Source organism: Rattus norvegicus, chromosome 4 (assembly GCF_021556685.1).
Source record: "Rattus norvegicus strain SHRSP/BbbUtx chromosome 4, alternate assembly SHRSP_T2T, whole genome shotgun sequence".
Lineage (NCBI taxonomy): Eukaryota > Metazoa > Chordata > Mammalia > Rodentia > Muridae > Rattus > Rattus norvegicus.
In genome coordinates this window covers 64,685,337-64,698,553 of record NC_141537.1, presented here as the reverse complement: position 1 = coordinate 64,698,553, position 13,217 = coordinate 64,685,337, and the positions used below count along the sequence as shown (strand labels likewise).

The following is a 13,217-nucleotide window of genomic DNA, read 5'->3' as shown; positions in this document are numbered from 1 at the left end:
CCCTAAAACTGCAATTCACGAAATAAGTCAGTTACCTGAAACCTTGCGATGTGTCCCTGGAGCTCCATTAAGGATCCTTCATTTACATCTACATCAAGTTCATTTAACATACCTATGAAATGTAGATAGAATATGTGTAAATGTAGTTTCATGCTAAAATGAAAACACAAACTAGAGAATGCTTCTGGCATTTTCTATTCTTCACATGCATGAGCAGACTCCTGCCATGAACGTTTTGAGAAACAGAATCTTCCAGACTGTTAAGTATGTTAGCAACACTAGCACAAGGGCATTTACACACAAACTAAAATCTAGGTAGGTACTTTCAAAGGTTTAAGTTTTTAAGTTTAAGAAAGGGGCTAGAGAAATGGCTTAATAACAGGTTAAGAGCACTGGGTGCTCTTCCAGAGGACCACGGTTCATATCCCAGCACCCACATGGTGGCTTACAATCACCTATAACTCTAGTCCTGGGAAATCTAACCCCTTTGTCTGGCTTCCTTGGGTACCAGGCATGCAAGGGGTGCACAGATATCCACGCAGGCAAAACACCTATATACAGAAGATAAAACCTAAGATGTTTAAGAAAACCTTTTACTTATAACCACAAAAGCTGAGACTTTCTAAAATCAGAAATCAAGTATTTCATAAGTAATGATGACTCAAGACAAATGAACTTTAACCCTTCTATCTCTAACAAAGAAGAGGAGGAAGAGGAAGAGGAGGAGGAGGGAGAGGAGGCAGAAGAGGAGGAGGAGGAGATCCACTAACTTATGCTGTAAGAACTAAGGAGAGAGAGAGAGAGAGAGAGAGAGAAGTCCTAAGCTCCAAGGATAAGCACCATGACTAAGTTCACCTTGTCTCACCTACCCTCAGAAGCAGCATGAAGAAAGAGGATATACTCATAGGACCCTTGCAGACCTAATCCTTAAGAACCATACTGAGGAGGTTAAGGCTTGGGAAAACCTGGGGAAGCCCTTACAACACCTGCACTGCACTTTGGGACATAGAGGAGGAAAGAAGGGTGGAATGTTTTAGTCATTCTATGGGGCCTGGACTAATGTGGAAACCCTGGCAGTCCACAGGCTGAGAAGACCTCCGTCTCCTTGAAAGCAACAAGGGTCCAAGTTCTCTGACAGGAACTGCACCCAACCTTTATCAACTCTCCAGCCAGAGGGCTCACAGAGACATCTGCAAGGAGGGAAAGTGTTGGAGACAGTAGACCAGGGTTGCCTCATGGAAATAGAGGTAGTCTAGATAAGGTAACAGGATCAGAAGTCACACTGCCTGGGACTCCTTAACCATTCTGTGCTTCAGTTCCCTCACCTGTAAATGTGGACACTAACAGTTAGGCCTCTTAATGCTGGGGGAGGGGCAGTGCCTGGCACATGAACACATTATCATTGACACTGCATGTGCTAAGGAGAAGAAAGTCACTAGGCTGTGCTACCATTTAAGATCAGTGGCAGTCAAGACAACCTTAAACATGAGGGAACCCAGTGAACACACATCTTCCCTTAGAGAAGAGACCTGCAGTGACAATTTAAAATGCCAAAAGATAAACCAGAAGAAAACTCGTGAGGGCCAGGGAGGAAGAGCTGAAGACAGCAGGAATATTACAAAATGACTTGCAGCTGGAGTGGGATTACAAAGGACTGTTGTCTCAGGCCTCACATCCGGTGCTGACTTTAGAATTTACACAGTATAAAAATTAAACTGAAGGGAAAAAGGTGGAAAAGTTCATCATTTCCTAAGCAATTTTCTTAATCATGGCATCCTTTTAAGAACTAATATTTCTTTATACTCTTGGGGAATTTCTAGAGTTTTATTTTTTCATCAGTAAGCCTTTAACCTATTAAACTCATGTAAAATTCTTCTGAACCAGCATGTTGAAAGGTGGTGTTCTCATCTATCACCTCTACATGCTGCTACCCCAATACATACAATGCAGTGTTTGAAATGGTAGTTACCAAATACAGCTGATGAGATTCTTATGTTTGCTAATATCTCCTTGAACTTTAACTCTCTGACTATACAGTTCATATTAATAAAAACTTATTTAAATAAAGGCAGCTGAATGTCACCAGTACCAATTCCACAAGCTAACTGTAAAGTAATAAAACTCTCACTGTATTGGGCCTGTGTCAGTTCATAAAGAATTAATTGCATTCAACACAATCAACTCACCAGGAAGCGCTGCTTTACTTATGATTCCTGTCAGCAGGGCTAATTCCTGCAAAGAGCCAGCACTAACATCCTGGCAGCGCAGAATCGCTTGGATGGTATCAGAATGTGAAACGAGAAACTGCAGCACCTAAACAGCCAAGAGACGGAGGGAGAAGGAGGAACTTGCATTATACATGTATAATTCATCTTTTTAGTAAACAGCTGCATGCAGTGAAGAACAAGAGAGCGGCAGCTTTCTGAACGTGCAGCTCATTCCTCTCAAAGCAGAAGTGGTACCCACGTCAGCACAGAGCTAAACTACTCCAGTCTGCTTATGAGCATAGCAGGGCTGTGCTGAGGTAGGACAGGCACCATGACTGGGAGACTCTGTGAACACACCTATGTTACTTCTTTTACTACTTAAGAAGAATCAAGAGCATTTCACATGAATGGGTATAATGAATCAAGAAGTCCTTCTATGTAAGTCGGACTTGGGTGGCAAAGTTCAATCACATAAAAGTTTTTGTTACAGTCTCTCTCTGGCAGGCTACTAAGGACAAGAGAAATTCTTCCCTCCAAACTTCTGCCTTTGGTATTCTATGGAACCACCAGGGAGGGCTCCTCAGCACTCTCACACAGGAACATCGTGACTAGACTTGCTGCACCATGAGAGCTAAGGCCAAACAAGCATCGCAGACTGCTAGGACACATCACTCGCTTTATTTTTGTAAAGTATTTCATTAGCATATATTAAGTATGCATAATAATGGATCTTACGATGACACTGCACACATATGCTGATTTTGTTTCTCAGTACAGGTCCCCATTTATAGTCTATCATCACTAGCTATGAAACCTTTAATGTCTCTTTTGGTATTGTGCTGGGATCAAACCCACGCTAAAGAAAGCACTCTGCTGCTAAGCCCAAATCTCAACCCAATTCTTTTTTAAAGAAACTTCTTCCTCCAGTGACTCTAGCACAGCCAACAGAAAGCTGGTAATAGCAAACCAATTCATAGTGACAGAGTGCTTGAATAGCATTCCTGAGGCACTAAACTCAATTTCCAGCACTGGTGGGTAGAGGAGGTGTAGGAGTATGTGTACCCAAGAGTAGGGTGGGGAAGACCACTTAATCTAGTAAAAAAGGAAAACAACAAAACCTTGTGTTTAAAGATTCAGCTGTCTCTTAGGCTACTGCAGTGTAATAAATAAGGCACTACTTTAGAAACCACAGCTTTGCAGCTCAATGTCATGTAGGAAAAACAGACAAAATGATCAGAAACCAAAATGTCTCAGGACATAGTCCCTAAGGACCACAATGGAATAAAGTACTACAGACCCATGATGGAGTGAAAACAAATAATCTTCCATGCTTACAGAAAACATTTCTGATAGAATATTTGCTAAATTATCTCATGCTGTTAAAAAAAAATCCCCTACAAATATGGTACAGTCTTTCACACTTTCTTCAAGAAAGGTCTTTAATTGCCACACAGCCATGTCAGGCAGACCTTGATCTCTCCTCCTCCTCTAATGAGCTTCTCTTCTCCTCTCCTCCTCCTCCTCTTCTTCCTCTTCCTCCTCCTCTTCTTCTTCCTCCTCCTCTTTCACCACCACCCTCTACCTCCTAAGTACTTGGATGGCAGGAATGTTCAGCCATGCCTAATTTGGGGGTTTTTGTTTTTATTTTTGAGACAGTTATAATACAGAGACTAAGCTTATCCTGTAGCCTCAGGCTCCCTAGTACTTGGAACTACAAGTATGTGCGCCATTATACTAGGCTTAGAGTTTGTATTCTCTATGGGCCTTATGTTGGTTTGAATGAGAATGGTCCCCATAAGCTTGTATACTTGAATACTTAGTCCCCAGTTGGTGGAACTGTTTGGAAAGGATTAAGAGATGTGGCCTTATTAGAGGTGTGTAACTGGGGCTGGGCTTTGAAAATACTCATACCATTTCCAGTGTGCTTTCTCTCTGCCTCCTACAAGATGTGAGCTCTCATCATGAACTCTTTAACTCCCTGAAAATATAAGCCCAATTAAATGTTTGTTTTTTAAGTTGCCCTGACCTTGGTCATGGTGTGTGTCATAGCAGTAGAAAAGTAACTAAGACAGGCCTACTATAACCTCTCTAAATCCCTGGCTAAAATGCATTAAATGTCAGCTTATTCCTATAAGAGTCAGAGTAACTGCTAGCATTTCTACAGGAACAAATTTCAATCCCTTGCTTTCCATTTCAGGATTCTATTATGTAGCTACAATGTTCCACTCACACAGAAGTACAAAGCTGGTCGGGGTTGTCCATCGTGAAGTGCGTGGGCTGTGCTCTATGCTCAGCTTTGCGCTAACAGCAGGCAGCCATGACTTCACTTGAGTTTTCTATCTACAGGGCCTCTGCATCTGTAAATGCGGGTCTGCATTAGTGACTTCTGTACAAAGCACTCCTCTTACCTGCCCTGCTGCCTGCAAGTGCTGGGACATACTGGATGTGAGGATGACCTGGCATAGCTGGAGGGCTGGAAGGAGAATCTGCCGGTATCGGTCCACAGGCGTTGGGATGAATATTGGTGGGTCTCTCATGCCAAACATGCTTGATTTCATTTCAAATAACCGAGAGAAAAGCAACACTGCACTTAAATATGGTCTAAGCAATTCATTACCACTCTAAACTGTAAACACTTATATTTTCATTTTTAGACAAAAGAAAATGGATGTTTTTTGAGAGGAACAGAAGCAGAAGGAAGTAAGAAGCTCTGTACAGACCAACAATTCTACACCAGGATCTCAAAAAAATTTGGCTTGACTCTCTTTACATACAGAGAAAACAGTAACTTTCCTGTCTAAAACTTAAAACCAAACAATCCTTTCTCCTCTCATGAGGAAACACGGTTCTGTGTTAAGCCTAAAAAGCTCAGATATCATTTTGGCAATGGAGTTTAAACAATAACTAAGCCCACCTTAAATATTTTTATTGCTAGGAATATACACAGCCTACCTAACAATGCCATCCTGTAGACGGACAGGAAAAATAGTAAGTGCCAATAGGAAGGCTCTACTGGTAAACTGATTTCTTGCCGGCCGTGCAAACCTTACAACCCAGTCTCTGGATTCCACACTGGAAGGAAGGAAGCAACTCCCAAAAGTTGTTGTCTGACCTACGTACACACTGCAGTGCCTGCAAGCTGCACACACTCCGAAAAATAAAATTAAAAAACAAAACGAAACTAAATGTTCCATATCCAAACTGAATTGACATATCCTGAAAAATTTAAAGCTTGACCCAGGCTAGCCTTGAACTCACATCCTTCTGCCTCAGCCTCCCAACTGCTGGGCTTTCAAGTAGGTGTGCACTACACACCAGCCAACAAGGTTTAACTGTACTATTATATTTTAAAAGACCCCTAATTAAAACGAGCTTCTATGGAACTCATATACAATAGTAAGACTGTCAAGGCAACACTAACAGAATCCTCACCCTTTCCTCATACTGGGCTACTCTTCTAAAACGGAATTAGGCCCCACCCCACTAGGAAACTTCCACTGATTGGTAATGACAGAGGCAGGCAAGACAGCCATACAGCCCATCCACTAGGAAAATAATCTTTGGGATTTTCATTATCCTTAACAATTCTTTGCTAAGAGCTTAAGCAAACTGGTTCATATGGACACTTACCTATGAGAGTCCACTTCTGGGCGCATATCATAGACTTGGCACTGTGCCAGCCTCACAATCACCCCTGATCTTAGGAGTTCTAATGAACCTTGCTGTAGCTTAGCCACTCTTGTGAGAAATGCCTACAAAGTTACAAAAGGGAAAATATCAGTGCTGAAACCATGTCCTAGCCCTCATAAGGAAACAAGACACTCTCAGTTCATTCCTTATTAATCACTGTGAGAGGAAATCCTGAGCTAGCTACAAGGACACACAGTACCTCTTTTCTCATAAGATTTTTATGAGAACTCTGGGGGGTGGGGTGCAAAGTGCCTGAAAATTGTACATTATTATGACTGAATTATTCAACTCAAATATAGTTTCTGTCAGCAGGTCAGGCGGGTTTGCTGGGCTCATTTCTAGTGTGTCTATCACACTGCGTGTATACTAGGTATTTAGTAGATATGCGTGAAGAGTCTAAGACGTCCACTAGTGTGACATTATGCAAGAAATGTAACATGGAGAGACTGCAGACCTGGAGGGAAGGAATGACAAAGTAAACAGTGTTTAGGCACTGTTCCCTTCCCATGAACCCTGGCTGCCATGCGACCTCAGCAGCAGCCGCAGTGAGCAAGCAGGCAGCAGGACCCTACCCTCTAACCTGGGATCGTCACAGGCCACCTTCACACTGAAAGACGCATTGCTAGCACAAAGTAAAGCTTAACTTAAGGGCAGCTTACATAACAGAGATACTCAGGGTGCACCAGTGGCCTAGCAGTCGCACAGCTGCCTTCCAGTGAACATCTGCAGCCCCAGAAGAAGACCTGCTGACCTATGAAGTCCAGCATCCATACAACCTTACCATCTTGGACTCATAGGTATAAAGGGCTTTTAAGAGAGGAGGCTGTGGAGTCAGCAAGCTCTGTAGAGTGCGATCATCTTCCAGCAAGCTGTCTACAAGGACCTTCAAATAGCCACTGTTAGAAAGGTACAAGAGCCACTGCTGCTGCTTGTCCACAGAGACAATCCGATCAAGGAGAGCCAGGGCCAGCATCTACAGAAGAAAAGAATCGGAGTTAAAGCCTTAACATGTGGATGGCTACCAAAACCACCAATAGCCACAGCCTTTACTTGGGGCACTTACAACTTCTTCTTACAAGAATGTATATAATACAATTTCACTGTTTTGGGGGGAGGTTGGAAATTGTATATACCTAGAATCTCAATTTCTTGACATAAAGAAAATCTTCAGTGTCAAGTTTTAATTCTGAAGCAAAACCTACATTTAAAATAATAGCATTTATATTTTATGCAAACCCAGACACCACTTGTTAGAGAGAAAGGAAAATTAATTTTTTGAGAATATACGTGTGGATGCCTGTATGAGGTTATTTATATGCACCATGAAGGTCAGGAAAGGCTGCGGTCCCTGGAAATGGTGTCACAGATGCTGCGAGCTGCCCACTGTCTATGCTGAAAGCTGAACCTAGGTTCATGCCAAGAACAGTAAGCACTCTAAACTGCCGAGCCAACTCTACAGTTACCATGTGTCCCTTCAACTATTACTTCTAGAGAAGTCTTGGAAAAGTATTAAAAATATATATTATATATAATCTAATAGCCATAGTTAAAGCCTTTTTGATCTATATTCTCCCAGTGTTTTGTTCTATGTTTTGTTCTAAGTACTTTAAAAACTTAAGCACAGTTGTTGGAGGGTAGACTGGGAGGAGGATAACAACTGGACTGTAAAAAGAGATTAAATAATGATGATGATGATGACGACGACAATGATGATGACGACGACTTAAGCATAATGAAGAGATTGCTTTCCGGTTTGCATTTATCTTATTTCTTATTTTCCCCTTGGCTGTGACATAATAGAGTGTGAGTACTACAGGGCATACCATGGGGATCTTCCGCCTCACTGTGTGAGCCACAATGCCGTACTGAGGGGAAAGTGCAAATCCCCTCCATACAATACCAAACAGGAGAACACTTCCAGCAGAAGAGGAACTGACCACAGATCTACCAGGCAGGATTCCTATTGTTTCTACCCATGTTGTCCTTCCTACAAACCTCAAACTTAGCAAAGGTAATTTTAAGGAGAAATTCTGAGTTTAAGTGCCACACAAACAAAACACAGAGAAACAAAACAGAAGCTACAAATCATAGCACATGAGCACACTCAGTATAATACATAACAACATACATTTTAAAAGCTGACTCAGTATATACTTTCGTAAATACACAATATTCAGTAGCAGTTCTACACAATGATATTTTACCCTTCCAATCTCATGACCGTCGCAAGCATCTCGACAGACCACCTCCATGAGCGCAGCGCCGTAACTCTCAATGATAGCCATGTTTTCTCGCTGTAATTTACTAAACACATCTTCAGGGGCAGTCAGCCTTTCCCACATAGTTTTCTTAGCTACAGGGATTAAAACAGAAAAGTCCAGTAAAAACCCATTTAGCAACTAATAATATCTCATATCCAACGACAGAGATCTATTACACAAAAGACCCGATCAATGAGTCCAGACATGAACTTTAGGAGCATGTGTCACACATGTACACTAATAACACAATTTCAAAAGTGAAAATTAATCAGGTACTCCAAGAGAAATGATTACTTGTATTTGTCCTGCTTATCAATTTTTCTTATATTTTATTGCCATCTTTGAAACTTTGGCTAAGAAGGAAAAGTTATAATACAGATAGAAATCTCCCTCAAAAAACAAAACAAAGTTTTAATCTTTAGGGTTTTATAATTGAGATATTTATTAAAATTAAAAACTATCACTTATAAGGGTAATTTAAATATATAAATAATAGTGAACATAACGTTTCATTAAGAGTCATTCAAACTACAAAATTTCCATAGTCAAATAAAACAAGTTTTTAATTCAAAGCAATTTCATGACTTTCCTCTCTAACACTTGTAGTAATTTCTGAACTATCATGGGAGGGAGGCTCATCATTTTGGGGTTTTTTTTTGGTTTTTGTTTGTTTGTGTTTGCTTTTTCATGGCAGGGTTTCTGTGTATGACAGCCTGAATGTCCTGGAATTCACTTTGTAGACAAGTCCAGTCTCCAACTCAGAGAGATCTGCCTGCCTCAGTCTCCAGTCTCCAGAGTGCCCAGCACTAAAGTACTGCTGTGAACCAGGCGTGCCACACACACTTATGATCACACAGCACCAAGTCCTAAGTTTGCCTGGGGTAGACAGACATCCAATCTGCATAGAAATAAGCTGTCATCTTGATGACTATTCCAAGTATGTTGTAAGGGGGGGGGGGGGAAGCTTGATTACTCCAAAGGCTTCTTTAAACTATTTATTTTTCTTGACTTAAAAATATCTGCACACAGGGGCTGTACATGTACAGATGGCTCAGTGCTTAAGAGCACCGGCTGCTCTTGCAGAGCCCCTGGGTTGATTCCTAGCATCTGCATGGCAGCTCACGACAATCTGTAACTCCAGTTCCAAGGGATCTGATGCTTTCTCCTGACCTGAGACATACTGTGCACAGACATGCATAAACCCCAGACACATAAAGAAAGTATATAAATGTACACATCGAGGACCCCTGTTCATCTACTGTTGGCTGCTGTTATCTTCCAAAGCACATGGCCACCACAGGATGATATGAGAGAAACCACACTCAAAACAAACATTCATAAAAAACAGTACAGTGAAAGCCTATCATTAGACGAGGCCACTGACAAGTTCTCAACATAGTTTAGTTGGAATTACTAAAAATAAGAGCAAAATAGTTGTAATTGAAATAAAATTAACAATAAAAAATTTCATTATAAAGGTAATTTAAACATATGGTTTGGCTAAGAAGGTTCAGATACAATTTAGACAAAAATCTCCCTTAAAATAGAAAATTAGCAAGTTCCACAAGTCTTCCAAATGCTCCATAAATATACCCAATAAAAGCAGTAATTTTGTTTGAAGGTAATTTAATGTTTAGTCCTGCAGAGTAGCATTTCAAACATGTGCCAATCTGCTCAGCTCAGCATTTTAAACATCTTCCTTTTTGATTTATATTTGTTTACGCACATGTATGAGCAGGCAACCATGAGAAACTTGGATCCCCCAGACATGGAATTATGGGTTTGTTACAAGTGAGTGCTGGACTCTGAATTCCCATCCTCTGTAAGAGCAGCAAGTGTTCTTAACCGCTGAGCCATGTCTCTAGCTGTGCCTTCCTTTAAATGAAGAAGTTCTACCTTGAATTTATCTTTTCATTAACAACCTTCACATTAATATAAAAAATATATATACTACAGATGAGCATTTATACTGGTAAGACCATTTTAGATGGTCATTCTAAAAAAAATTATTAAAGTAAAACTGCATACTGCTTCACATGAGAATTCTACCACAAATCTTAACAAGTATGAGGATTTTTGAAGCACTATTTGTGATAGTGAAGTATTAGAATCTTTAAGCCTATAAATAAAAAAATTGCTTAAGCATCAGAGTCTTGCTATAGAACAACAGCTGTTTTCTAAGACCCCAGTAGCTAGGTACTGTACAGTGTCCAACCCTACAAACAGTACAGTGCAGTTCAACTCTAAAACTAGAGAATCACTGAAGTGTTATTTTCTTACCGTGTTTATGTACTAGTCTCATAACTCTTAAAAACTAAACATGTGTCCTCCACTTTACAGCAATCTAATAGCTATGTCAAAACGTACTAATTGTAGATGTGCTGAGTCAAAAGATGGAGGAGTGACTTAGATTTTTGAAGTTACCATCTTTAAAAAAAGAATAAAGGGGTTGGGGGTTTAGCTCAGTGGTAGAGCGCTTGCCTAGCAAGCACAAGGCCCTGGGTTCGGTCCCCAGCTCCGAAAAAAAAAAAAAAAAAAAAAAGAATAAAAATCAGTCTGACTTTACCAGCTTCTAATGTGTCCGGCTCATCTGGTCTCTGGGCAATCTGTAAGTAATAAAGCAGCGAGCCATACAGGTGAGTCCTTACACGCTGGAAGCCACCACCTAGAGACAGAGACATGCATGCCATCAAGTGAAGACTTTTCACTCAAAGCCAGAACAAAGTCGTAATGCTTAGAAAATGTAGATGGAAAACCTGTCTTCAAAATGAAGTCCAACAGTTTCTTCAGTATGATATGAAGTGAAGAATCTCCAATAGAAGCAAAGCCCACCGGCTGGCTCTCTGCTGCAGGAGCTGAGGTGAAAGAACTATCAAGCATGAAAGCATAATGGGCCTCTGCAGGTCCTGAGACCAATGGCTGCTTCTGTTCCGTGCGCACAGCCTGGCTTAGGTGAGCAGTCAGGGTGAACACAGCACCGGCAACCACTGGCATTAGCTCCTGTGCGGCTTCATCATCCAGCACCTTAAAGTACAAAGGGGGACAGTGAGACCAGCTTCCACCAGAACTCAGTAAGTCTCATACACATACAGCTTTACAACTACCTTAAGAATATGAGAACTAGGGAGGGGTGCAGGGGCGGGGGGAGCAGTGGTGGCACATGTCTTTGATCCCATCACTTGGGAGGCAGAGGCAGGAGGATGTCTTTGAGTTGGAGGTCAGAATGAGTTCCAGGACAGTCAGGGATACACACAAAGAAACCCTATGTGGAACCCTATCCTATCCCCCCAAATCGAAGAACTAAGCTGGGTGGTGGTGGTGCACATCTTTATTTTAGCTCTTGGGAGACAAGCAGATCACTGTGAGTTCAAGACATATCTGATCTATAGATCAAATTCCAAGACAGTCAAAGCTATACCATGAAACCCTGTCCCAAAACAAACAAAACAAAGCAAATGTAAGAACTATTCAAAGAGAAAAATGGTAAACAGGTGTTAATTCTTATCAGAATTCCATGCAGTTTTTGCTTTGAAATATACATTCATGGTATTTCATGAAAGCTTAATTTTTTTGTACTACCAGAATCATATTCAGTAGTTCTAGGTAAGATCTGCCTACGTGTATGTAGGTTTGAATAAACTTGGTTCATGGGGAAATGGCATATCAGGAGGTGTGGCTTTGTTGGAGGAAGTGGACTTTGAGGTCCTATGCTTGGGCTCTGTCCTGTATGTAAGAGCTCCTCCTCCTAGCTGCCCATGAGTCAGTCTCCTTCTGGATGCCTTTGGATCAAGATGTAGAACTCTCAGCTCCTCCAGCACTGTGCCTGCCTGGAATCTGCCATGCTTCCCTCCATAATGGACTGAACTTCCGAACCTATAAGCTAGCCCCTATTAAATGTTGTCCTTATAAGAGTTGCCTTGGTCATGGTGTCTCTTCACAGCACTGGAAACCCTAACAAAGACAGTCTATTTTTACAAAGCTTTCTGGATGATTCTGAAACATTCCAGCTCATAGCTCCTCCTGTACATAATAAATCTTTCTCAAGGAAAGTTTTCATATCAGTATTGTAAACTCTATTTTCCTTCTACTCTTAAATGGAAAAAACAATTAGGGTAGCGTATTGCTTAAAGGCAAATGTATATACCTATACCATGCACTCATACATAAGTCTCTAGCAATAAAGTAACGCAGGAAGTAAATCACCTTATCATGCACATCTTGTAAAATGTCACGAATAATCAGCTGCCGATCTTCTGCCTGAATGAGCTCCTGAGGACAAGCTGTCAGGATAATTTCTACCAGCTGCCTCCAGGATTCCAGTGCATGCCGCTTTGCATGAAGACACTGCAGCAACTTGTTTCTTCCTACGACATACTGAAGAATAGTGCTGATTTCCTAAAGCCATAAATATTGAAACGGGTTAAAATTCAGGGAAATAATACATTTTAAACAATTTCCTGTTGTTAATACTTCTAGTTATTCAGAAACCACTTAAATTATGTTTATTAATTGTATAACTTTAAAAAATTGAAATATTAAAAAATATAAAACCACAAAACATTCCATGAAAGTTTTAGTGTGTGTGTGTGTGTGTGTGTGTGTGTGTGTGTGTGTGTAGTTCCGTCACTCACATGTGTGAATGCCCTTACATGGATGTATGCCCCAGGAATGCATAGGGACCAACAAACAGCTTCTGTGAGTCACTTCCTTTCTCCCACTCTGTGGGTTCTGAAGATCAAACTCAAGCCATCCAGCTTGGCAGCAAGTGCCTTTACTTACTGAGTCATTTCACCAGCCCTCTCTGAAAGCTTAATGTTTAAGCCACGTACTAATTACATACGCATTTACAGCTTTTTAAGCAAACAAATTAAGTAGTACAGCACACAAACAGCTGAAGGTGTCAAGCTAACACAGAGCTTACCTCCATCAGCAGCGGCCTCTGGCCTATTGCTGCCATACCCTGAAGAGCATTGACTTCAGCTACGAGAACCCTATGAAGAAGCTAAATAATTAGTGAAAAAGAGAAAAACAGTATCAGATGGTGGGTGAATGACACATA

The 13,217-nt window shown here is 41.0% G+C and overlaps 1 protein-coding gene across 3 annotated transcripts in view; it reads right to left on the bottom strand.

Moving 5' to 3' along the window:
- Nup205 (nucleoporin 205) overlaps positions 1–13,217 on the bottom strand; it is a 65,959-nt gene that overhangs the window by 9,495 nt on the left and 43,247 nt on the right. For all 3 annotated transcript variants that reach the window (NM_001108620.1, XM_087658016.1, XM_087658018.1), the window contains exons 27-36: positions 13,080–13,160; positions 12,362–12,553; positions 10,915–11,182; positions 10,725–10,823; positions 8,102–8,250; positions 6,679–6,870; positions 5,838–5,959; positions 4,616–4,754; positions 2,187–2,313; positions 36–112 (exon numbers count right to left, since the gene is read on the bottom strand). In NM_001108620.1, the coding sequence (NP_001102090.1) occupies positions 36–112; positions 2,187–2,313; positions 4,616–4,754; positions 5,838–5,959; positions 6,679–6,870; positions 8,102–8,250; positions 10,725–10,823; positions 10,915–11,182; positions 12,362–12,553; positions 13,080–13,160 (1,446 nt within the window). The remainder of the gene's footprint in view (positions 1–35; positions 113–2,186; positions 2,314–4,615; positions 4,755–5,837; positions 5,960–6,678; positions 6,871–8,101; positions 8,251–10,724; positions 10,824–10,914; positions 11,183–12,361; positions 12,554–13,079; positions 13,161–13,217) is intronic.